This window comes from Gaeumannomyces tritici, assembly GCF_000145635.1.
Source record: "Gaeumannomyces tritici R3-111a-1 unplaced genomic scaffold supercont2.4, whole genome shotgun sequence".
Classification (NCBI taxonomy): Eukaryota; Fungi; Ascomycota; class Sordariomycetes; order Magnaporthales; family Magnaporthaceae; genus Gaeumannomyces; species Gaeumannomyces tritici.
In genome coordinates this window covers 2529310-2553385 of record NW_008804548.1, presented here as the reverse complement: position 1 = coordinate 2553385, position 24076 = coordinate 2529310, and the positions used below count along the sequence as shown (strand labels likewise).

General features: G+C 57.4%; 10 protein-coding genes across 10 annotated transcripts; 6 read left to right on the top strand and 4 right to left on the bottom strand.

Annotated features, from left to right (window-relative positions):
- The first annotated feature begins 1043 nt into the window (after window positions 1–1043).
- GGTG_08263 (hypothetical protein) lies at window positions 1044–2255 on the top strand. The gene is made up of 3 exons (XM_009226102.1): window positions 1044–1493; window positions 1565–1622; window positions 1712–2255. The coding sequence occupies exons 1-3, from the start codon at window positions 1450–1452 to the stop codon at window positions 2096–2098; spliced, it is 489 nt and encodes a 162-aa protein (XP_009224366.1). The 5' UTR covers window positions 1044–1449; the 3' UTR covers window positions 2099–2255.
- On the bottom strand, window positions 2007–3570 carry GGTG_08262 (tRNA wybutosine-synthesizing protein 3). The gene is made up of 2 exons (XM_009226101.1): window positions 2831–3570; window positions 2007–2704 (listed from the first exon to the last, which is right to left on the bottom strand). The coding sequence occupies exons 1-2, from the start codon at window positions 3410–3412 to the stop codon at window positions 2225–2227; spliced, it is 1062 nt and encodes a 353-aa protein (XP_009224365.1). The 5' UTR covers window positions 3413–3570; the 3' UTR covers window positions 2007–2224.
- Window positions 3571–3639: 69 nt separating this feature from the next.
- On the bottom strand, window positions 3640–6726 carry GGTG_08261 (palmitoyltransferase ERF2). Its single transcript, XM_009226100.1, has 2 exons — window positions 4885–6726; window positions 3640–4810 (listed from the first exon to the last, which is right to left on the bottom strand). The coding sequence occupies exons 1-2, from the start codon at window positions 6046–6048 to the stop codon at window positions 4034–4036; spliced, it is 1941 nt and encodes a 646-aa protein (XP_009224364.1). The 5' UTR covers window positions 6049–6726; the 3' UTR covers window positions 3640–4033.
- A 298-nt stretch (window positions 6727–7024) lies between these two features.
- On the top strand, window positions 7025–8540 carry GGTG_08260 (hypothetical protein). The gene is made up of 4 exons (XM_009226099.1): window positions 7025–7272; window positions 7402–7453; window positions 7534–7712; window positions 7803–8540. Exons 1-4 carry the CDS (start codon window positions 7165–7167, stop codon window positions 7845–7847), a joined length of 384 nt encoding a protein of 127 aa, XP_009224363.1. The 5' UTR covers window positions 7025–7164; the 3' UTR covers window positions 7848–8540.
- Window positions 8541–8715: 175 nt separating this feature from the next.
- GGTG_08259 (phosphoadenosine phosphosulfate reductase) lies at window positions 8716–10666 on the bottom strand. The gene has a single exon (XM_009226098.1). It carries the CDS (start codon window positions 10044–10046, stop codon window positions 9069–9071), a length of 978 nt encoding a protein of 325 aa, XP_009224362.1. The 5' UTR covers window positions 10047–10666; the 3' UTR covers window positions 8716–9068.
- Window positions 9818–10849, top strand: GGTG_08258 (hypothetical protein; the record flags this gene model as incomplete). Its single annotated transcript, XM_009226097.1, has 2 exons — window positions 9818–10579; window positions 10777–10849. Exons 1-2 carry the CDS (start codon window positions 10413–10415, stop codon window positions 10847–10849), a joined length of 240 nt encoding a protein of 79 aa, XP_009224361.1. The 5' UTR covers window positions 9818–10412.
- An 807-nt stretch (window positions 10850–11656) lies between these two features.
- GGTG_08257 (phosphoserine phosphatase) lies at window positions 11657–13777 on the top strand. Its single transcript, XM_009226096.1, has one exon. The coding sequence runs from the start codon at window positions 11957–11959 to the stop codon at window positions 13463–13465; it is 1509 nt and encodes a 502-aa protein (XP_009224360.1). The 5' UTR covers window positions 11657–11956; the 3' UTR covers window positions 13466–13777.
- A 796-nt stretch (window positions 13778–14573) lies between these two features.
- Window positions 14574–16990, bottom strand: GGTG_08256 (hypothetical protein; the record flags this gene model as incomplete). Its single annotated transcript, XM_009226095.1, has 7 exons — window positions 14574–15221; window positions 15284–15580; window positions 15653–15837; window positions 15895–15985; window positions 16054–16183; window positions 16252–16701; window positions 16785–16990. 7 exons carry the CDS (start codon window positions 16988–16990, stop codon window positions 14574–14576), a joined length of 2007 nt encoding a protein of 668 aa, XP_009224359.1.
- A 1413-nt stretch (window positions 16991–18403) lies between these two features.
- Window positions 18404–19762, top strand: GGTG_08255 (complex I intermediate-associated protein 30). Its single transcript, XM_009226094.1, has 2 exons — window positions 18404–18800; window positions 18879–19762. Exons 1-2 carry the CDS (start codon window positions 18725–18727, stop codon window positions 19610–19612), a joined length of 810 nt encoding a protein of 269 aa, XP_009224358.1. The 5' UTR covers window positions 18404–18724; the 3' UTR covers window positions 19613–19762.
- Window positions 19763–21083: 1321 nt separating this feature from the next.
- On the top strand, window positions 21084–23920 carry GGTG_08254 (elongation factor 1-alpha). Its single transcript, XM_009226093.1, has 8 exons — window positions 21084–21186; window positions 21267–21356; window positions 21460–21473; window positions 21593–21620; window positions 21718–21780; window positions 22095–22233; window positions 22351–23462; window positions 23540–23920. Exons 2-8 carry the CDS (start codon window positions 21327–21329, stop codon window positions 23573–23575), a joined length of 1422 nt encoding a protein of 473 aa, XP_009224357.1. The 5' UTR covers window positions 21084–21186; window positions 21267–21326; the 3' UTR covers window positions 23576–23920.
- Window positions 23921–24076: the final 156 nt, after the last annotated feature.

Genomic DNA, 24076 nt, shown 5'->3' with positions numbered 1-24076 from the left:
TCGCACGAAGACAGCAAAGCCCCTCTCCGTATGGGCCCACTGGGCGGCATCGTCCTCCGCGCATGCTCGCCTCTTTTGGCTGGCTCCGGATGCAGGTGTCAGACGCAGGCCTCTGGAATGGAGGGCACCGGCATCTCGGCCTCCAGCTAACACCCCCCAAGAAGGGGACGTCCGCCTTGGACGGCACAACGGCCCCCTGAGACCGCGTCGCTGGTGGCGGGACGTGGCGCAGGAACGCTAAGCACGCGCATCCTTGAGAGCCAGTCAAAACGGCGGATTGGCTCTACGCCTTTTCACGACTGGCCAGTAGGACCGCCCGATGGCGGGACGGTCAGATCACCCCTGCAATTACCCCTCCCCACCCAGCGTCATCATAGCAGCCCAGGCGCAGGCCGGCGCATCGTATTTTGGCCAGAACGGTTAGGGGCAGCAGGGGAGAAGGGTATTCTGGGGAAATCGGATGACAGCGAGCAGCCTCTGCGTGGTTTGTGGTTCGTGGTTCATGGTTCATGGTTCTGGAACTGGGCCGAGGTGAGTCTTTTTGGCAGGTCAGGCACGAAGGATGCAAGTGATAGGCGGCGACTTTCCAGCTGAGGGGCAGGCTGGCCCCTTGTCGCATTTCAGGAGGCCGCAGACGTGGCTCAAGCACGCAAGCCGACTGGCCAGGCGTTTCGTTTCGATTGAAGCCAAGATCTGCTGTGCAGGGGTCTCAACTGGCCCCGAACTCAACACATCATCTTTGCATCGCATCGCATCCCCCCGTGCCTCCGTATCCGATTGCAGACCATCGGCGGCCACAGTCCTTTCCGTCGCCCATCCATCGCGCCACATCAGGCATGAGAATCTCAGCCAGACACACGGAGCTCACCGGGCTGGTTCCTTCACGCGATCCACACAGGATGCATTCCGGCTGCGAGTCTGCGGCGCTCTTGCCAATGCCATGACTGGAATCTTGGGCGGATCGTGAAACAAGGGCTACTCTCTTTTCTCCGCGCCATATAATAGGTGGCTTTTGCATCTTCCCGGGGCGTGGTTATCCTGCTGAGCGGGGTTGCACAGAGTAGATGGGATTAAGTGTGCATCACATAGCACCCCAGTGCTGTTTTGCTTTCTACTGAACGAAATCAAAGGGAAAAGGCAGACTGGCTGCTTTGATTGGATTCCATGTTTGGGCCTCCTGTTGTGTTGCCTATTCTTTTTTTACTGCCAGGCGGTGTGACGTATTGCCCTAGCCGTTTGGCGACCGCCCGCAGGGCTCCTGCAACGCAAAAAAGATGCTCGTCACTGAGCCGGGTAATTCCGTCCAGAGCTCCATCCAAAGCCGTGCCGAGGGACCGAGCAACTACCTACCCTGCGTTGAGGCCCATGCTCCTCGACTACCTTGCTCGTGAGAAGCTGTTTTGATATACGCCCTGCCCAGCAGTCGTTGAAAGGAAGTTTGAAGCTATAATGGGTGCCAATTCTTCAAAGGAGTCACCACACGTGTGGAAAGGGTGCGTTCCACCACCAACTCGACACCACCACCTGATCCAGCTGCTAAACATGCCAATGCCACATCCACCAGGTCCCAGCCAGCGGGTATCTCCCAGGGCGTCCTCGAATCGCTGCAGTCGAGCACCGAGGTGAGGCTGCCGCCTGCCATCATGATGCCCCCTTCCTAATCCCCCGATTTGCATACGCCGTCCTAACCCTCCTTTCGAACCGGTAACAGACGGACGCGTCCCGGGCGCAGCTCGCGGAGCTTCAGATCCAGGCCCGCGTCTCCGAGGAGCTGAGGAAGCTGCAGGCCGCCGAGGCCGCGGCGCTGCGGGAGGCCCAGGAGAAGCTGTCGGAGCCCTCGGACCAGGATGGCGGCGCCGCCGATGGGCCGAGCCGCTACACCCTCTCGCGCGAGGCCGCAGCCCTCCGGATAAGGCTGGAGGACGAGAAGAAGAAGGTCCGGAATCTACCTGACACGCTCGAGAGCGCTCGGTCCGAGGTCGTCCGCTGCCTGAGGGAAAACGACAGGCGGCCGCTGGACTGCTGGAAGGAGGTGGAGGCGTTCAAGGAGGAGGTGCGGAAGCTGGAGAAGGGCTGGGTCGAAAAGGTTGTGTCATGATGCTTGCCGTCCATGGAGAACGCGCCCGCTAGCCTCGACTGTTTTTAAAATGTACGATACTGCGCCTTCACGCGCGGCCTGGCGTACGTGAGGTTGGAGAGCATGTGCATGTTTGTTTATCCACGGTCATGCCGACACCCCCGACTCCAGGTCCGACGGTGCACCATCTGGTTCTGCCTGCTGCCGCTCCCTCTGCTGCGTCATCTCGGCCTTCTTCCGCAAGCCCTCGGCCTTCTTGCGCTCCCGCCTCGCGGCCGCATCTTCCCACACTGACCTTCCAGCTTGCTCGCCCGCCGGCCCTCTGAGCGCGGCGAGGGCCTGTCGGAACCGCTCGGTCCGCTTGCGGTTCTGCGCAAAGCGCTCGTCGGCCGTGCGGACGAGCAGCGCCAGGTACTCGGGCGAGACAATGCACTTGTTCTCTCCCCCGACCTGCATGCCTATGATGGATTCGAACCCCAGACCCATGGACCGAATGGCCACCATGGGCGTGACTTGGCCCTGGGCCGTCGTCAGGTTTATGGCCCCCGACTCTCGGAACCCAGCCTCCAGCCCGCAGCGCAGGACCGACTGGGCATCTTCCGGGGACGCGGTCAGGACGTGCAGGATCTGGTGCGGGGAAGATATCAGCACCATTATTTGCCCAGCGCTTGGGAAGGGATATGGCACGACAACTGTGTACCGTAATATGTCCCAGGGATTGCGCTGTAGTCGTAGGACATGTCTGTGACGTACCATGGGTTCGAACTTGAAATGGATGAGCCTCTTAGGGCCAGAGCCATCAGCATTGCCAGGAGCCACGGGACCTGTTGGGCCAGCCATGTGGGGGTCCCCGAACAACAGGGAAGCCCAGGAGCGGTGCTCGCCCGCACCAGCATCGAATGGGTCATGCGACACGTATAGCCAGTGGCCGCCGCCGCCCTTGCCGCCAACCTCGCCGGCGACCTGTGACGGTTGAGGGCCTTCAGGACCCCCGGGCGCCGTCCCGTCGGGGGCGTCCTGCGTTGGCAGAACCTTGTGGCCCTCGAGGAAGACGCTGGCCCGCCCGGCGCATGAGCTGGTCGTCACGATGCCCGGATGGCAGTTTATCTCGGAAATCAGCTCCCGGACCCCTTCGTCCACAGATCCCTTGGGGGACGCATCCGTATAGGTTGAGTCGGGGACTTCGAGATCCGAGAGTATCCTGGCTTTCCTTTGGAGAAATTTGCTCGACGTCATCTCTGTGGGCTTCGCTTTTGCCCGACGGGAGGTCTGTATGAACCTCGAGGGAAAATGGCAGTAAAGTCGACGTGGAACTTCTAGCCTAACCCTGGGCATGAACAAGGCGTTAGCTCTTTAGCAGCAGCATGGGCGATATCAGTGGTGTTCCGTTTCTGTCTGTTGGCCCATGGAGACCTGTCAGTGCTACCCGTCGGTGTTCAAAACTGAGTTGATGTTCGGAATGTGACCCCGCCTACAAAGTTCATGCCAATTCGAGTGACCTCAGCTGCACCATTGCAATAGTGACACATACAAATTCACTATTTTCAGAAATAGACTGAGACTCAGACACACACAGGCAAAGGCATTTTCCCATTTGGTTGGGCTTGACCCCGCTTCGGCATTATGCATTAGTCTAAATAATGGGATATCGAAGAAAAAAAAGGACAAAATGCAAGATCTGCCAGCCTCCAAATATGCCAGAGGATGGTGGCGGTCTTGCTGTGCCTGTGCCGCATCTGTATATATTTGGACAAGTCTGAATTCAGACGATAAAATGGAGAAGAAAGGCCCCTGGGGGTATCGAAGCCGTGCTGGAACATCAACCAGTTCACCAACCATCGCCCACCATTGGGGGGAAGGAACCAGAGACCAGTGGTAGTGAAGGATAAGTGCATATGCCAAAAACCCAAAATAGGGGTCACAAGAAAGCTTGATAAACATGTCAAAACACGGCTGTTATGATGCTGGTACCGAATTGCGGGAAGCTGGCCCTTGGAAGCCAGACGTCGCGGGGTTGACGTCTTGCATCTCCATTCCCTCCTTGGACTCGGCCACCATCTCGGATCGTTTCCGGGCAGCCAACCGCTGGTCACCCTCTACACGCTTTTCCTTGAAGCGATAGTAGGTTGGGGGCCTTGGTCGGCAGAGCACGACGATCCAGTTCCGGATCCAACTGCCTTGGGTGAAGGCGCGGTAGCGGTCCTTCTTCATGAACTTGTGCGAGTTCAAAAACTCGCGCGTGGTCTCGCCACGCGCCATCAAAAAGACGTGGTACAACATCAAGGCTGCCGGATAGAGGAACCCAATGAAGCCGTAGATTACCAGAGCGAAAGGAACCCTAAAGTGATCAATAGCTTGGCCGAAGGAGACGCCCTCTCTCCCCATGTATACCAGGATCTGGGTCAGGGACGCCCCCATGAGATAGCCGGCGAGCAGCGTGGTGGACGTGACGAATGCGAAGAAATATCGATAGTTGCGGCGTCCAACGCAGTTGTTGAGCCACACGCAGTGGTGGTCAGCCGTTTCTATGCAATTGTCGCACAGGCGGCAGTGGTGGGTACGGGGCGGCCTCCAGATATTGCACGTCTTGCAGTACTTGGTTGGCACCTCCATCGCGGCCGTTGACGTCTCGGCTGACCGGATGAGCGTCCAGTCGGTGGTTGGTGGCCCGAGGCGTAGGGGGTCCTCGTTCTCATCGGGAGGGGGAAATTGGTGGAGATTGCGCGGGAGAATCTTTGCGGTTGTCGTGACTATGTTAGGACAAGCAGGAGGGGGGCGACTGGCAGCAATATCGGAGATGGACTTACCCCGGGATCAGATGAAGACGCATGAATGAACGACGAGACACAAAGAAAGAAGATATAGGCAAACATGGTAGGCACCGCGGGGTGGACATTGTCCCAGAGCCATGGGGCGCAAAAGGCGAAGAAGAGAATGGAGGGCACGACGACGAGAGAGCCTGTGGCTAAGTTCACCGGCTGCGAACGCGTATTCTGCAGCCTACCGCCAAGGCAGAAGACGGTGTTCCCTTCGAAATACTCGAAGTTGCGACCAATGGCAGCAGCGATCTTGTCCGCGCCAGACTGGGCATTGGGGTCAACAGGAGCCGACGGGGTAAATTGCGGCGATGAAGCCCCGGACTCGAGCTTCTCGCCACCTTGCATGCTCCTGTTCGCGCCGCTCTGTGAGCCGTCGTTCCTCGCAGGGAGTAGGAAACTCGAGCGAAACGACCGGGGAGTCCTGACTGGCGTAGGCAGACCATTGCCCGGCTTGAAGTTCTTGTCCACCCGAACTGTGAGGCCACCAGCATTGTCTCGGCCTTCGCTGGGCATTCCCTGTAGCGGGCGCACACTCTCCGACAAGCTCCCAGTCGGATAGTGACCATATGTGGGGCTAGTATTCGCCGTGATGCGATCGTAGGTGCCAGGTTCTGTGAACTCGGTCCCTCTAGATGGCGGTGGCCGAGCGTAGGCGTCGTCGGCTGGCTGGGGGTGCTCGAGGCGGGCGATCACTTGGGAGTTTGTTATGTCCGAGGTGATGCTGCGACGGGACATGGCGTGCGCGCCATCATGTATATCGTCTTCTACGCGGCTGTTGCGGGCGAGAGCGGACGGACGAGTTGCTCCACGCTGGGCCTGCAGCTTTTGGGAACTCATTGGTCGGAAGAAAGCGTGCGAGGTCAGAGACGGAACGTGGCTCCGGCTGACGGATCCAGGTCGCCCTACTAAAGAGCCCGCTGTGCTGCTGGCGGTAACGCTGCCACGCTTCGCCGTCAAGGCCTGGCGTAAAGGCATACTGTGACTTTGGGCGCGTGAGGATGCTCCAGTCCTCGCTGTCCCCGGTCGCGACGCGGCATCTGAGGCAATATGGCTGCGTCGGTTCCCCGGGGCCTGCTGGGGCTCGCCGTCCATGCCATCGTCAGAAGCGATGTCCGTCATACGCGACGATATTATGCTGGGTGGCCCAGCCATCTTGGATCAAATGAGATCGGCTCGATCTCAGGAAGGGATGGCGACACGCTGTGTGTCGGACAGGAAAGGTCAACGGTTCGCTTCGTCCGGCTGAGGTCTCGACGGTGTCGACGCCGACGCTGTCGGGATATCGGCGAGCTGTTTGGTCGATCTTGTTTTGCAAACAATTTTCTCGCGCATAGCGCGGAAGTGGATATATATCGCTTGTGAGGACCCGTCGAAATACGTATCGTCACTGGGCACTGTTTGGTATGGCAACAGCGCCTGTTGGTGATCAAGCACAGCCCTGTCCCTATGCCGGTCGCGGCTGAACTTGAGCGGTGCGTGGTGTGCGGTCGTGTCAATAGCTACATCCAGGAGCTTTCGACGTATGGAGCGAGGCACCGGGCAATTCGGGCCGAGCTCATGTCAATCGTGTCAAGGATCGTCGGGCGGGAGTCGTCACGCCTGGTGGTGAAAAGCGTGTTAGGGGGCCCGAGGGGAAAGGGAGTCGTCGGAATAGAAATTAAGGAACTGATGCCGTGAATTGAGGCTAAGGAGCGTGCGAAAATAAGAAAGAGGGCGCTGCGTTGAGGTCAAACAACAACAGCCAGTCTGATGAGGGCTGCCTGTTTCTGTGTGGGAATCCCGACGTTCGTTGTTGGACTTGGCTCATTTCGCGGAGTGCGAAATGCATGAAGGCCAGGGTCATGCCAGGGGGCGCGCCCACGTTATCGGCCACGGCTGGTGGTGCTAGGTTGCTGCAGCATGCACGGCCGGCTCAGCTCTGTGTTGGATGCACGGGCCACATGTTGCATCATGCACTCGGAACATCCATGTAGCTTAGCTACATGACTAAAGTTACGGCCCCTGGGGCGCGTCCATGCAACAATCGGGGCCTCCAGAGCCCATGCGAGTATTATCGCAATAACGGGGCCTGACCACCTGCCCCCACTGTTAGGCTCGGCAGCCACTGGCCCAGGCATTGGGGGCCGCAATCGTCAATCGTACGAGCAAACGCAGCTTTGCCTTTGGCACTTCCTAACGCGCCTCGTAGATCCAATCGACCTTTCCGCTCCCCGAAATCGCCGCCGCGACCCGAAAGCCGGCCAATTGACCTAGCCTACCACAGTCGAGATGGCGTCCATCATCGCCCGGAGAGCGTTCACCACGACAGCGCGCAGGCTCGAGGCCGCCGCCCAGCCGGAGCTGAAGAAGGCGGGAAAGAAGGACCCGGAGCTGATTGTGCGTACCAGCCTTCAGACAGGCCGACTGAACGCAGGGTGTTGGTGTCATGCGCACCGGCCTGGTTGTGCCCCGTCTCGAAACTACGGAGCCGACGACTAACCTGCTGCACCTGGGGCGTATGTACAGATCCTCGGCGGTATCATGGTGGCTGCTTTTGGCGGTGCCGGCCTTTACTTTGGTGAGATGGTGTCTCGCATCTGGTAGAAGCGATGCGGCCCCTTGTTCAGCGAGCTGACAGCTGCGGTGCTGTTACGCCAGGCCGATCTCCCACCACTTCCACGTCGGAGAAGACAGTCCCAATGGCCGGCATGCCTTGGGAAACAGGCGCGGAGTCTGGAAAGTACCGCTACCACCCCGGAGGGGACTCTAGCGCTGCTCCCAAGGATGCTCCCAGTGCCGTCAACGTTGTGGTTGTGCCCAACGTCAACCTTCCCAAGGTAAGGCGGCAGTTGCAAGATATCCCGTATCTATCCTGTTACATGCGCAGTCCTGTTGACTACTTGCTCGTTTTTTCTCCCTCGCTCCAGGAACTGCACGATAAGTACAACAAGTGGGGCAAAGAGGGATACTAGATCATGATGCTTTGGGATAACCTCGTGCTGCTTGTCCAGCTTGGGTCATGAGGAACGGAGGCGAATACGAGGAAGACCCAGGGCTTCGACAGCCTGCATATACTAATATGGAGCGGATTCAGTCCTTGTGGGTGACCTTGTCTTCCACGCCGGGTGGCGCGTGTTGATCTTGTAAGCCTGGATGTGCATATCTGGTCGCCTTTTTTTTTTCGTTCTCAGTGAAAGGAGAGCGTTCATAACTGCGCCTTGGTAACAACCGAAACGATGACGTTCTTCGAGAGCAACAGGCAAAAAGCGCTTGGTTTGTGACGGCCCACCCAGAAGCTACACCTTGTGAGCTAGCCTCCACAAGCTCAATCTGCAATGCTAGCAATGGCAAGCGCCATATGAGAGGACGATGGCCGCCAATAGGTGTGTACTCTCGTCCGACGGACGTATGGGCACAAATAGACGGCCTAGCGCGCACAAAAGCTCAACATGGGACCTTGGATATCTTTCTTCTATAGTTGCGATATGTTGGCCAGTGCGAAAGTCTGAGGCAGTCCTAGTTGCGTTGGTGTGTTGAAGTAAAGAGGGGTACTTTGGATTACCAAACAATACCACTGGAGTCAGTATCCCCACTGATCCACCACGTGAGAGAGGCCCGTGATCTCGACGCTGACAGTCGCCCAACGTTAACACAAGACCAACCAGGCTGTAAGAAAAGAATAATCATCGGACTGCCTGCCATTCCCGTACCAGCATTGACGGCTAGTTGTCTCGCCACCTTGAGATGTCTCCACATCCGAACGAGAAGGCACGACCTCTCTCTTTCATCGACGTAGCAAAAAGGCGAGGAAGGGTGTCGTCACATCCACTAGAATATCAATACGGGATATATACTCATTCATTCATATCGATTGCGCCTGGCTACTGAAATATGCAATGCCATACCCATGCTACCAAACGCCAGGAATCCTCCAACAAGGCGACGATGCGATGACGCCCGTAAGGATGCACAAACCCCCCACACTCGCTCATGAAGCAAAGACAAGACTAAAGAAAGCAACCCTATTACTGAGCTCGAGTCCAGGGCCACCGACGGTGAGCACCACTAGAGTTCTGTTTCCCCCCTTCCGCAGCGACGTCATCCTGCCAGTTTGGCTTGTTTTCTTTCTTTTTCTTTTTCTTTTTTCTCTTTTCTTCTTCCTCGGGCCGACCGCTGGTCAGTCCCTTCAAGGATCAGGCCAAGTTGGCGACTGGTACGGGAGCGACGGCCACAGCCTGCTTCTTGGCCTCCTCGGCAAGCTTTGCCTGGCGGTCGGCCTCCTCGAGGAACTGGGCGTACCGGGACTTCTTGTTGTGGATACCGCACTCGGTCTTGGCCTGGCCCTTCCACCTGCCGGCGCGCTCGTCCTCGCCCGCGGCCACGGGGCTGGTCGAGTGCCAGTCGCCGACCGACTTGTACCCCCTGTCGAGCAGCTCGTTGTAGGGCACGTCGTTGTCCTTGATGTACTGCTGCACCTGCTGGAACGACCAGGCCACGAGCGGGTTGATCTTGACGACCCCGGTCTCGTCATCCACCTCGATGACGGGGATGGCGTTGCGCTGCCCGCCCTGCGACCGCCGGCGGCCCGTCAGGACGGCGGCCACGCGCAGCTCCGAGTACGACCGCTGCTGCGGCTCGACCTTGGCGACCCAGTCGTACCACTCGGAGCTCAGCTCGTACAGCTGCGCGCCGTACTTGGCCTCGAACTCGGCGACTGTCTCGCAGCCGGCCGGCCGGAAGGTGTGGACCTTGAGGTTGGAGTAGCGCGCGCTGACCTTCTCGACTAGCCTGTACGTCTCCTCAAAGTGGTACAGGGTGTCGAGGAAGATCAGGTCCACGGGGCGCGACGACCCTGGGGCCTCCTTCTCGATCTTGGACAGCATGTCCATGGTCGCCAGGCCAGTCAGGCCAAATGCGGTCGTCTGGTACAGGTTGGGGAACAGGGTGCGGCAAAAGCGGAGGATGTCCATGGGGTGCATCTTCTCCAGCTGGTCGTTGAGATGCCTCAGGTGGAAAGATGTGAGGGATATCTGTGGCAGGGATGGGGTGGATGAGGTGGCCGAGCCGTATCCTGACTCGACGTCAGCGGCATCTTCGCTCTTGCTGTCCAGAGGCTGGAGCCTCGGCGATGACTCCAGTGACGATGTCTGCGTCATGGTGATAGGAGACATGATGACCTGTTGGCTCAAGTGAATATCGGTTCGGGAATGTGGTTGTCAAGTGCTGAAGGCCAAGGATGTGGTTTCGCTGCCCCGTTGGAGCTCACAGAGATGTCTCCCTGGACAACGATGGAACTGGCAGGGAAAGGGGTTGACGGGGAGTCTAGGCGTATTAGTGACCCAGGCCGGAGGGCAAATGGGGTTGTGGTGGTGTATAGTTGGCGAGGTTAGAACTGGAGGATGAGAAGGGAGAGTTTAGTTCCTTGGGCAGAAACAGGAGCAGCTTTGTAGAGGATGGGACAGGGCGCATGGGTAGGGTGTAAGTTTCGGGGTTGACGAGGTAGGTGGGCTTGGTGGGTTTGTAATGGCGATCCATCGATGATGGACCGGCGCCTGGTGAACGGCCACGCAACTGGAGCGGCCGATGCAGTCCAGATGCCCCAGAGCCGGAGGAGGGCGGGACTCGCGGCCAACACCCTGGTCTGCCACGCAGCGGAGTCTCTACAGGGCTACCTACTGGCAGAGAAGCAGATGGACGTGGGTTGGTAATCCAACACTGTTTCGCAACGGCACGAGCTCATATTACACTCGGAGCCTACCTACATGGTTTGGTCGGCCTCTCAGTCCTATGTCATAAATATCTACGGGCGCCGTCATCAGCCGCCTGGTTCAGCACGAGCTGGCTGACAGACTACGTGATGGGGCGGCCCTAGCACTCATCATGGATGACGGGATGGCACAGCCGCGGCGAGAACTCGCGGTCTGAATCGGAGGCATACGGGGAGACGGCGGCGAGCAAAATGCCCAGGGGCTAGGCCTGTCCAGCAATCTCGTACCTGGTGGATAGGGCATTCTGCAGGCGAAGTGACCGTAAAAGAATAACTAGACAGACAAAAAAAAAGCACGCAATACCGAACTAAGACGAGACGACCTCACAATAGAAGCCGTTGATCACGACATTGGGTCTTTGTTGGCAAGTATGACTCCCCATTGGCTGGGGACAAGGGGCTCGGCCCAGAATGGTAACAAGGCGTAGAGTCTGAATCGGCATGGCGAAGGCGGGTGCGGATATCGGGTGGCTGTCGGTGGCACGGTGGGTTCTTTTTTTTGTCCCCAGCCTCCAGCCACCCTGTTGGATCTCCCTTGCGCGACCTGGTTTCAGCAAAGATGGAGCCTCGGCTGACAAAGCCCGAGCCCATCACCATGCATGCCCGCTGACAAGTTCGCTTCGCAATAATGAACGTCGCCAAGTGGTTAATGTATCTATCTCGGGCCCGATCTCCGGCGATAGTGAGATCCAACCAAGCGTCTCGTCCTCTGCTACTGCATGTGGATCTTCTCGGCATTGAGTTGGGCTCAGTTGGATAGGGACGCTCCAGACAAGAGCGAATAGGTCGAGACAGACAAGACAGGGCCGGGTCGCAGCGACTCGTTCAGCCTGTCTGATGCGCCTCGTACCAAGTTCCATCCCGTGTGCGGGACCTGTGTGTCTATCTGGATCTACCTAAGCGCTCCTGTCAGATAACCAGATCGATGGGACATCAATGCAATTAATTGCCCAAGGTTTGGCGGCACGGCGGGTGCGACAGAAACCCAGCCTAGCCAACCACTGCCTCATGCCGTGGAATGCATGACGTACCCTAGGCGCCAGCGGTCCAATCGACGGCCGTCTGACCGCTCGCGGACCCCCATCTTCCCCTCCCATCCACCATCTCTATCTCCCTCGCACATCAACAGAGCCGCGTCGGGCAACCCGCTACCAGGCAGAGGCAGAGGCAGAGGCACAGGCATAACCCGTCAGGCGCCCCAGACAACCCGTCCTAGTTACCTCGCTGCCAGCGCCGCCGCCGGGACTCTGCGACGCGACGCACGGGCGCGCACAAGGATCGGACCCCTGAGCAGGTTTGCCGCCCGCCGCCGCCATGGAAGGCGTCACGGCCGCCGCGGCGCCCCGCGCCGGGCCGCCTCGCCCGCAGCTGTCGCCTAGCATGCGCAGCAACTCGTACCTGAGTGAGCACCAGCAGTACAGGCCTCCGGGGAAGCCCGAGAACCACTACGGCATCGACACCGTCGTCGAGGACCTGGGCGGCCGCTCCCCGCCCAAGTCGTCGTTGCCCTCGCGGCCCAGGCCCGTCTCCGTCTCGCCCCCGGCATCGTTCAACGGAGTCCCGTCGCCCACTCACCCGCCGCGCGTGGTCGAGAGCGGCCTCAATCACGAGCTGTCGCACCCCAACTGTGCGCCCAATAAGGGCTCCTCCACGGCCCGCCTCGTGGCTACCCTTATTTATAGGTCCCCTGCCTCTCGCCCCCACCCTCACCACCATGGGCAGGCCCCCGCTTCGGCCTCACCTGCCCCCCGGCCCTCCTCTCCAACCGCCGCGTCCTCCGCTGAGGAGCCATCGGAGATCCCGCCCAACATGGCACCCACTACAGACCCGGCCGCGTTCCCGCTGGAGCCACCCACAGCCGACGAGACGCTGGATCGGCTCTACGGCTCGTACGTGTCGCCGCTCTGTGTTGCCGCATTCCTGCACCTAATGTCCACCTTCCCTCTGCCACCCGGATCGACCGATTTCGCCAGCGCCCACCGCTGCCTCGACAGCCAGGAGCACCCCCACGTCGTCGAGCTGACTCTCAACCCGGCGCCCTCGCCCAGCTACCTCGGGCTCGGCGACCTGCGCAAACACGAGCTCATCTACCGCTTTGAGCGCGAGTGGAACGTCGACGTCGTGCTGCAGATGGACACGGTCTGGCGCCGCCACCCCCGCCTCGTGGTCTTCGACATGGACAGTACCCTAATTACACAGGAGGTCATCGACCTGCTCGCCGCCACGGTCAAGGACCCGCCCGACCTGGCCGCCCGCGTCGCCGGCATCACTCACCGTGCCATGCTGGGCGAGCTCGAGTTCGGCGCCGCATTCCGCGAACGCGTCTCTCTGCTACGCGGTCTGCCCGCCACCCTATTTGACGACCTGCGCCCCATCCTCGACGTCACCCAGGGCGTCCCTGCCCTCGTCCGCGCCCTAAAACGCCTGGGCGTCCGCACCGCCGTTCTGAGTGGCGGCTTCCTCCCGCTGACCTCGTGGCTGGCCCGCGACCTAGGCATCGACCACGCCCACGCCAACGAGGTCCACGTCGACGACTCCGGTAGGCTCACCGGCGAGGTCAAGGGACTGATAGTCGGCAAGGAGCGGAAACGGGATCTGCTCCTGGAGATCGCCCGCAGCGAAGGCATTGCCCCTGAGCAGGTCGTTGCCGTGGGCGACGGAGCTAATGATCTGCTCATGATGGAGGCCGCCGGGCTCGGCGTCGCCTGGAACGCTAAGCCGCGTGTCCAGATGGAGGCCGACGCCAGGCTCAACAGCCAGAGTCTGCTGGATATGCTTTATCTATTTGGCTTCACAAGCGAGGAGATTGCGCTGCTGTCTTGATGCAGCCACATGACCATGCACTTGGGGGAACGGGCGACCTGTGTTGGATGTCTCGAGAAACAGTTGGCACCTAATGCGCGTCCGCCATAAGCAAGGCATTGCGGTCAGACGGCAAGTAAAGTGATGAAGAGCATAGTTGTGTGAGTGCCCAGAACGCACGCCACCGCAGTTGGATGCAAGGGAAACGTCGTGCCAAGAATGCAACGCAACATGTAAAATTAAAAGCAACGAATCCGAGCCTCATCTACCTAGAGCTAAGAGTAACCGTAGAGTAAACGTAGAGCAACCTGTGTGAGTACCTAGCATCGCAACCAAATCCCCTTCCCAAATGACAAAACAACGCCGAAAATAAAACCCCAGAACGCCAAGGCAGAGAACCAGACAACCTAACCTGTCCTCCTTTTTTGCTCCCGTTTTCCGGCCGAATTCTCCCCGCTTCCTGTGTTGGCGTATCAGACGCCGTGAAACACAAGAGATGAAGAATGCGTGGGTGGCATATCCTGAGCCAGGGCCGCCCAATTCCATGAAAACCAGGAGGAGACCCAGACAATGAAAACCAGAACAGGGCTCAAGTAGAGCCACCCAAGGAATGAGACCAGACGGAGATCCTGAGGGAAGGAGCCCGCGCATGAAAACCAATGTGGGCTTCGAACCAAGGATCCCGTGCAATGAAACCCCCAGATAGAAATATCAAAGAAGACGCCCATACCATAAGCATCAGAAGACCATTGCAATCAAGAGTTCCACCTCATGAGAACCAGGTAGAATGTAGGAGCTCCGAGGAAGGCACCTGCGCATGAAAACCAATGCAGGTTCCTAACCAAGGGTTCCGCGAAATCAAGCCCAAGCAGGAGTTTCAAGAAAGTCACCCGCTCCGTGTCAGAAAACCAGGAGCAGGCTTTTAGTCAAGGCGCCCACACTGTGTGCGCCGATCTTGAGGGAACAGATCCAATGGGACAAGGCAACAACAACAAACAATCACATCGCATCGAACATATGGGGAGTCGGGGCCATAAGATAGCGGGAAAAGACAAGAGACAAACCGAAGCCTATGCCAGGAACTGGCACACATCAAGCATAGAGAGATGGCGCCGTGGATGCTGCACACTTAGGCCGCGTCCGTATCGCCGCGGGTCTGGTCTTGGTTGCCCGTAGTCGCACGGTGAGTTCGGGTCGGGGTGTCGAGGTCGCCGCTCGAATTCTCCTGGTCCAAGAACCCAGCGACATTAGGGGCGCCGTAGGTGGTATAGAAGGACGACATCGCTCCGGCGATTGGATTCTGGACAAAAGGGAAGCTAGGCCAGATGGGACTGTAATATGCTGCAGCATACGGGTTAAACGACTCCGGCGACTGTGGGGTGACGGGGGCAGTTGGGTGACCGATCTGGGTTCCGTATGAGGTACCTGGACCACCGATGAAGGCCTGGCTGTTGAGGGCGAGCTGCGTCGGCGATTGGCCGGGATGCATCCAGTTCCAAGCGGGTGAGACGGGATGTCCCAGAGCTGGGGAGACGGACTGCGCCAGAGCTGGGGAAGGCTGCGCCAAAGCTGGGGCTGGCTGTCCGTCAGGTGCATTACGCTGGTTGAGCCTATCCACGCTGGGCTGAGCCCGGGGGGTAGCAGGCGCGAAGTTGTCGCCCATCTTGTCAAGCGACCGGGTCTGGGACAGATACTGGGAGCGAACCCGGTGGGGGGTCTGCTCTCGGCCAACCTTACGCTCAACGCGAATGTGACAACCTCGGAAGTAGTGATCGTGCTAAGAACAAACGGTTACATCTAGCTCTAATAACGGTACCGGGAGGGAGTGTGTCAACTCACGAGTTGCGAGACTGCAATCTCGGGCGTATCCGCGCGGTCAAACTCGACAAATGCGAAAGCACGAGTACCGAAGCTGTTCGTCTTCTTGATAAGCTGCACCTTGTTGACCTTGCCGATAATGGAGCATAGTTCCATGACTGCATCCTCCTCGATGTGGACGGGCAGATTGCCCACGAAGATGGAGCGGCGATCGATGTCATACTGATTAAGGAAGGCCTCATCTGCGTCGGTGCGACGAGGGAGACCCCTGCGCGAGTCGAAAGCGTCGACACAGTAAATGTCGTTGTTGCGGAAAGCCTAAGCACATTCCGCTCCAATTAGCAAGCTAAAAGCTACTAGAGTTCGTGACGATGTGAGGCCATCACGTACCGAATGAAGATCACGCGTGAGATCGAACGTGGAGAACTCCACGATGACGGCTGCATCCACACCGAGCTCCTTCTGGAGCGAAGGCGAGTAGTCGGCACGGACCAAGGCACCGTATGGTTCGAGAACCGACTTGGCCTCTTCAAGTGTGATTGGTCCTCCACGGTGGCGATAGATGAAGAAGGCTCCTGGACTATGTCAGTAAACGTGTGACGACTGCTCTGCCCCAACGTGACCTGACTTACGGTTTGCCTTGACCATCTCGGTGCGGCACGGGCGTCCGAGAATCATGGCACCCTTGGCTAGCTCCATGGCCATCTTTGCATCGGCATTATTCTGCCGAATACACCTGAGAGTCAGCAAGGGTCGATAGAGTTGACCGAAATGAAGGGTCAAGGACTTACCGTGTACTGGCAGAACGCGAAGGGCATGTTGTGAGGGTCCCGGCGGATCTTGATGAACACGGTGCCAAACTTGCTGAACTCGCGAGTAACAGCTGCCTCGAGGGCTCGGTCTTCCTTGGGCTCAGGCAGACTTTGTATGAGCAGTTAGCGTCACGTCACTGGAAACAAGGAGACGAAGGTTGAGGGATGTGGACATACTTGGCAACAAAGACGCAAGCCGTCGGCGGATAGATACCCTGGGCATCGACGCCGCCGACTTGGTGTCGGCCACTGATGTTCGAAGACCGGTTCCGGAGCAAGTGGGCCGGCGAGCCAAGGCTACCGCTACCATGCATGGCCATATCACGTCGAATGACGGTGACGGGGCTATTGTCTTGCTGGTCCCTCGAGAGGCGGGTGGGTGAACCAAGGCCCTCGCCAGTACCGTGAACAATTTCATCACGCTGGACGATCGCAAGGCGGCTATTGCCCAAACGACCACCGGAGAGCTGGCCGGGCTCGGACAAGAACACGTCACCAGACGGCCTCTCACCGAGCTCAAAGCGAGGCCGAGAGCCATCCTCGACATTGCGCGGCTCGGTGACAAGCGGCCTCGTGGTGAACATGGCCTGACTGCCACTGGACGCGTGATCAATGATCTCAGAGTGCCTGGAAGGAGATGTCAGACTCAAGTTGAATGAACAGAGAGCAGACGCCAAGTAGATGGAATAGAGTAGCAAGGGGAGGCCCACCTGGACTCAACACGGTCGGAAGAGTCGTTGAGGCTGAGAGCGCTTAGGCGCACACCACCATCCTCATTATCGGTGGAAGATCCGATGCTGGAAACGCGAGCGTGATTGCGATGCGTCATGGCTGGAAGATCCGGAGCACTTCCCTGCCGGTTGCGTGCGACCCAGCGGGCGACAAAGCCGTCGTCGTCTCCGTCAGATGCAGTCATGGTTGCAAGATGGAGTAGATAGGTTAGAGGATGGGAAAGGATCGAGATGGTGGCAATGTGGTATGGAAAAAGTGACAGGGTAAGGCGCGCACGCAAGCCGCGGAACACGACAAGCTTGATAGGGCTTGGTACAATGGTAAAGATGAGAACAGAGAGAGATCGCGCAAGGTCGTCCCCCAGGCGATACTCGCTCAGGAAGTGCTGACTGGGGCTGCAGGATCTTGTTCGAACCCACGAAACGGAACGCCCTGATGGCGAGTAGGAAGATGAGAAGGTAGTGTTGAGGAGAGGTGATCGGCGTGTGTAGAAGATGCTGGGTATGTCTTGAGTATCGAACGCGCTCGCCTTTCCGCCCACAGTGACGCACTGTTGGCGTTGAGGTGGTTGAACAGGAGATGGTTAAGGGAGATATGCGGAGGAGGAGAGTCGAGGAGGGCAGGCAGGATTTTTCCGCAGATATGGCATTTGCAGGGCGGGCCAAAGGGACAAAGGCCCCACCCTGTTCCGGGGGCCTAGCCCTATTCTTACTGCAAACACGTCTGCAGGAAGGAGCGCCCGTGTTATTGACGCTTGGGGTGGCACCTGCCTTCGCATCTCTGTTCCCGGATATGTGGGTTTTTCGGTTGAGGGGACAACATAGGGGGCGGGAGTCCAGCTTGGCCATGCCATAATCTTTGACACCCCACGGTTAAAATACCATTATTGCTATCATCTTCCCTGACTACGATGTTGGCAAAAGGCGATGGTTCCTAGTGCTGCATGCGAGGCACGTCCGCGAACATGGCCAATAAAGCCACTATCAATGTCAGTTTATGGCCCCAGGGGCTATATGTGTACTACTGTAGCGGGACTTTTAATGTCAAGAAAGCTATCACTAAGAAACTGGCTCGCGGAATTTTAGCTGGTGGGCCTAGCAGGGCTTCGGGAAGCACCTATAGGGATAGCACGCTATGATGGGAAACTGAACACAGAGTCGTCCACGTTCTCAACTTTGCAAGCAGCCCTGATAGACGAAGTCCTTATCACTTCATTTCTGGCATCAGATCCACAGAGACGAGCTTAGTAGTAGCATACGAGACTGTAATATGAATTGAAAGGCGAGCATGCGAACATCTGTGGCTGGGGAGGATGGCTAATGGCCGATATATGCTGTGTTACTTTTAAGAAATGCCACGATTATCCTTTTGCGAACAGCACAGTTCTCAAGCAGCCCTATGTCCAGTGAGAGAAATGCCGTAACATCCAAAGCAGACTACGATCGCGAGTTTCCAACGGCGATTTATGGCAGCTCGTTCTGCTGCTTCAGTGTAAGAACGACATGACGTTGGGCTGCTGACTAAAATCTTGCCGCTGAGCACACCTCCACATAGCGACCCACCCTGAGCCTCACGGAGCACGCTTGAGGTGCGGGTCGAGACATCAAAAAGCCTGGTGTCTGCTCCCGAGGAGACAATCCCAGTGTGCCTCCACCAGCCCCCCATCTTCTCCTGACTACCATCTAGCCAGAGACCGGAGAGCACACCCAAAAAGAAACGAAAAACACCGGTCTAAAGTACAAACCGCATCCTACATCCTGCATGCGAATACTTCCAAGTTCCAGGGGTGCCTAAGGTCGCGCCCAAGAGTCCATACGAACCAGGGAACATCCACTCAGCGGGCTCTCGATTTGACGCAATATGCAGCTTGCAAACTGAGCCAATTGGCTCCGGATCAACATAAACCCAGCTCCTCGAGATGCACGCTACCACCTGTCTTCGTCGAGGCTTTTGGGGCCGAAGCGTTGAGGAGTTCAAGAGGCTTTCTCACATCGGTACGCTCACCGGAAGGAGGTTGGCGCTGCACAGAGTCTCGAGGGGCGTGCATGAGCTTGCTAACATTCTTGACACAGCGCTCAGGTCCGAGGGAATAAAAGGGCCATCTGGTCCCTATGAGCTGCACTCATTCCACGACCGGGAATCGGTCACACGCTGCAAGACCATGTCAGATGTTGACATTGGGGGGTTCTCCAAGTCACACCTGGACTGGGTGAGCTCCCAGACAGCATCAGCTCCAGGCCCACCGAACACCGCTTCCGCTCCCGCCACATACGCCAGGTTCCACGGCCTCATATCCACAGAACTGCCCACTGGCAGGCCAGATATACAGCGGTCGGGTTATGCCGCCTGGAGGACATTGGACCAGCCGCGCACATTGTTTGGGAAAAGCTTGTGGAATATCGACTCGTACGCCTATCTCGCCATGCGCGTCAAGTCGGATGGCAGGAGCTACTTTGTCAACGTCCAGACAGAGTCGCTCGTGCCGACCGATTTGCACCAACATCGGCTCTTCTCCAAGACGCCCGGCTCGTGGGAAACAATTCTCATCAGGTGGAGCGACTTTGTCAGGACGAACCAAGGCTTTGTCGTCGAACCACAGGCAGAGATCCTTAGGCAAAAGGTGCGGTCAGTCGGTGTCGGCCTGACAGACCGGGTGCCTGGACCGTTCGAGCTATGCATAGAGAGGATATGGACCACCAATGATGAGCGCGAGGCCGACGATGACAGTTTTTGGCCTACCAGAGAAGGCGGGCTGAGGAACAAACAAGGGGAGACGGTTAGGTGGCGAGGCGCGGCCACCAGGTGACGCTAGTGTGGAGAGCCCCCTGAAGTATGTGTGGTGAACCTACCATATGTACTATCATAAATGCAGCCATTGCCTGTCCTGAGGGTTGGTACAGTCGAAGCGCTGGACTACACAGACAAGGAAGCTCTAGTTTGGAATTAACAGGAGCGCATCCCAATTGTCCACCTGCGCTACTTTCATTGTGACTCTCTTACGATATCTCTGGTAGGAGCAGCACACCGCCGCCCTAGTCCGAATGTGCCACGTCCTCGGGATACAAGATGGCAGCCTCATATGTGCCCTTGAAACGGCCGATTGGATTAGAACGAGAGAGGGCACCGAAGGCAACGCGAAAGCAAATACGCAAGAAAGAATGCAGCAAGCCTATAACGATGTTATACTACAGGCTCCATCCAGCGTAGTAAGTGCTCTAAACTGACCGACCTCGTGCACGTCTCGATGGACGTGGTCAAGCGAGACCCCTAGCAAGCCTCGATGTACCAGCGGGACCAAAACCAGGGCTACAAGCTCACACACCTTGACCGGGAAGTACTCCAGGGTAACATGATAAGAAATACCACACACTTTGACAGTCCTCCTGCCGGACGATCTGCGCTTACACCCACATGTTACTCTTGCAGGCGCAAAATAGGGCGATATACACTGGCCTCCAGCTCACGGGACGTTGGCTTAGATATCAACCAGATGAGTCAGGCGGGGAAGACACACAGATCATTCCAAAGCATAATAATGCCTGCTTAGTCGCACGAGCCTGGTGATATTAGGTGCGCTTGTGCTCTTTGCCAGCCAGACCAAAGACAAGCTTGAGAGCCTGCTGGGTGTTTAAACATGGGCTTTAATCCGGACTTTCAAGCCCATGCAACTCGTCGGGCAGTGAGTCGCTGCCCGATCGTGTCCATAGATAGCCACATAGCGTGAGACTGGAGAACATGCGACGCCTGGTTGGATTGGGGGGTGGGTCGACGTTTTGAGAGACATGCGCGGGCGCCTATGTACAGCTTGGCTCCAAGGAGATACCATGAGCTGACGCAGGCTTCCGGCGAGAGCCCTGGTGCGAACAAAAAACATTAGAGCATGAGACCAACATGCGATTTTGGATGGTGTAGTCGAGACTAGCAACAAAGGGGGTATTCCCCATAAACACAAACATATAACACACAAAAACACACGTATATAAATGGTTGGAAAGTCTAAAAGGTGGAAGATGGTGGGTTTGAGACAGCATGTGCCATCGAGATACATGGAATCACAGCCTCCAACCTATAGATTGGGTTGCCACTGAGCGACCTGCTGCATGAGGAGAAGAGGGGCAGCAAAAAAAAAATCTTGCCATCAGCGTGCAGGCAGTCGTTGAGGGGCAAACCCAGGAGGGGCAGCGGGGTGGAGGGGCAAACAAAAAGAATTCCAGAGGGGAGATTCACCCGGGCAGGTTGACGGAATGTGGGGCGGCTGTGGATTTCGCCCACCGCGTAAATAAAAGGTAGATTTCCCCTCCCAAACTTCCAACTCTTCTCTCCTTCGTTTCCTCGTCGGCACACCTTGAATCAAGCATTCTGATCTGCCAATTTTTCCTTGTACGTATTCCACCTCGGACCACGATACCCTCTGCGCTTTCTCTTCATCACTCTAACCTTCGTCACGAGCACCGTTGCAGCTTCATCCTCGCGCAAGCAACACCAGACCCTTCTCGTCAGCTAGCTGAACAACCGCCACCATGGGTAACAAGGAGAAGGCTCACCTCAACGTAAGTTCTTTCCTCTGATTTCCAGCCGTGCCAGATTCAGCGAGCTAGTCTTTCTGGCCTCCTCCATATCCTAATGCTAACCTGGGCGTTGCGTCGTTGATAGGTCGTCGTCATCGGGTTCGTCTCACCTAGCCGCCTCGGCCACAGCGTCACCTCCATACCCTGACCCCATTCATTTCGATACGCCGTACATCACGACGAGCGAGAAGATTGCAGGACTGACATATCCATCACAGACACGTCGACTCCGGCAAGTCGACGACGGTAAGCCACTGCCCTCCAATCTCTGCTTCAGGGGCACTCGCTACGAAGCGATACCACCGAACCTGCACTCAGATCACTAACGAGAAGCGCATCACAGACCGGCCACCTCATCTACAAGCTGAAGGGTATCGATGCCCGTACGATCGAGAAGTATGAGAAGGTAAGTTTACTCGCCAGATACTTTCTGTCGGTCTTTCCTCCAGCCATCCAGGCCGTCAGAAAAACCTTGCACCATACACACACACACACATCCTCGCCCACGGACGACTTTTTTCTCGCTTGAATCTCACCTTTCGGTTGAGAGCGGGGGCGGGGTCTAGCACCTTTTTTTTGTTTTGCCCCACAACCCTGCAAGCTCTTCCTCTTAGAATTTTCGCGTCATCTGCAAAAATTATGTGCATACTGCACAGACCATCACACGCCCCACTTTCCATTTTTGGGACCTCGCATGCCAGATACTGACCATGACAACAGGAAGCCGCTGAGATGGGCAAGGGCTCCTTCAAGTACGCCTGGGTTCTGGACAAGCTCAAGGCTGAGCGTGAGCGTGGTATCACCATCGACATTGCCCTCTGGAAGTTCGAGACTGCCAAGTACAATGTCACCGTCATCGGTATGTGTGCCTGGGACAGCCAGATCCCTGTCTGACTTCTACTATCGGGCTTCCACCGGCCCGACCCCACAAACGCGCCGCATCGTGCACATGCTAACGATGTCCTCTGACGTGCAGATGCCCCCGGTCACCGTGACTTCATCAAGAACATGATTACTGGTACCTCGCAGGCCGACTGCGCCATTCTCGTCATTGGCGCCGGTACCGGTGAGTTCGAGGCTGGTATCTCCAAGGATGGCCAGACCCGTGAGCACGCTCTGCTTGCCTTCACCCTCGGTGTTAGGCAGCTCATCGTTGCCGTCAACAAGATGGACACCGCCAAGTGGGCCCAGAGCCGCTACGACGAGATCGTCAAGGAGACCAAGAACTTCATCAAGAAGATTGGCTTCAACCCCGACACCATCCCCTTCGTCCCCATCTCGGGCTTCAACGGCGACCACATGATCTCGGAGTCCCCCGACATCAAGGCCAACATCTCCCCCAACGCTCCCTGGTACAAGGGCTGGACCAAGACCGTCACCAAGGACGGCAAGAAGGAGGTTGTCGTCGGTGGTGCTTCGCTCCAGGACGCCATTGACGATGTCACTCCCCCCAAGCGCCCCACCGACAAGCCCCTGCGTCTCCCCCTCCAGGATGTTTACAAGATCGGTGGTATCGGCACAGTGCCCGTCGGCCGTATCGAGACTGGTATCCTCAAGGCCGGCATGGTCGTCACCTTCGCGCCCTCCAACGTCACCACTGAAGTCAAGTCCGTCGAGATGCACCACCAGCAGCTGGTTGAGGGTGTTCCCGGCGACAACGTTGGTTTCAACGTGAAGAACGTCTCAGTCAAGGACATCCGCCGTGGCAACGTCGCCGGTGACACCAAGAACGACCCCCCCATGGGCTGCGCCTCGTTCAACGCCCAGGTCATCATCCTGAACCACCCCGGTCAGGTCGGTGCTGGCTACGCTCCGGTCCTGGACTGCCACACCGCCCACATTGCCTGCAAGTTCTCCGAGATGGTTGAGAAGCTCGACCGCCGTACCGGCAAGTCCATCGAGGCCAACCCCAAGTTCATCAAGTCGGGTGATGCTGCCATCGTCAAGATGGTTCCGTCCAAGCCCATGTGTGTTGAGACCTTCTCCGAGTACCCTCCCCTGGGTCGCTTCGCCGTCCGTGACATGCGTCAGACCGTCGCTGTCGGTGTCATCAAGAGCGTCGAGAAGGCCGCTGCCGGTTCCGGCAAGGTATGTCCACTCACCATTCCATATCCGCTGTTTGATACATGTGCCCTGTGCTCGTTACTGATCATCTTGAACTACAGGTCACCAAGTCTGCTACCAAGGCTGCCAAGAAATAAGCTGCTCAACCACCAGGAGCAAAAAGTCCCGAGACGCGGGAGGCAAGCCATACCCATCGGCGTCGCTATTACATGATCGCGCCAATCATGAGAGGGGTCTCGGTATTCGCCTCAGCGCATGGAAAAGAGTTCTCGCTTGTTTTGGGGCACATTTGAGAGGAACGGGTCTGGGATTTCTGGGATTCAACACTTCTTCTCCCATAGTGTGCTTTGGTACAAAATAGAGGCTCGTAGAAAGTGATTTCAAAGTTCAAAAAAAAAGAAAGAAAAGCAAATCTCGATCCGCCCCAATCTTGCGTATGTGACGAAGCAATATGCTGATTATGTGTTTGTCCTGGTGCCTGCTCTCTTCGACGGGGGCTGAGACGGGAGGACCCGAGTGCCATCCATACTGCGGCTTGGGTGTGTGATCAAGAAGCAGATTTGGGAGCAACCCATTCATATTGCTGTGGGAGCAAAGGAATAGCTTAGAATAGGAGGGCCAGCATGCATACAGGTCAT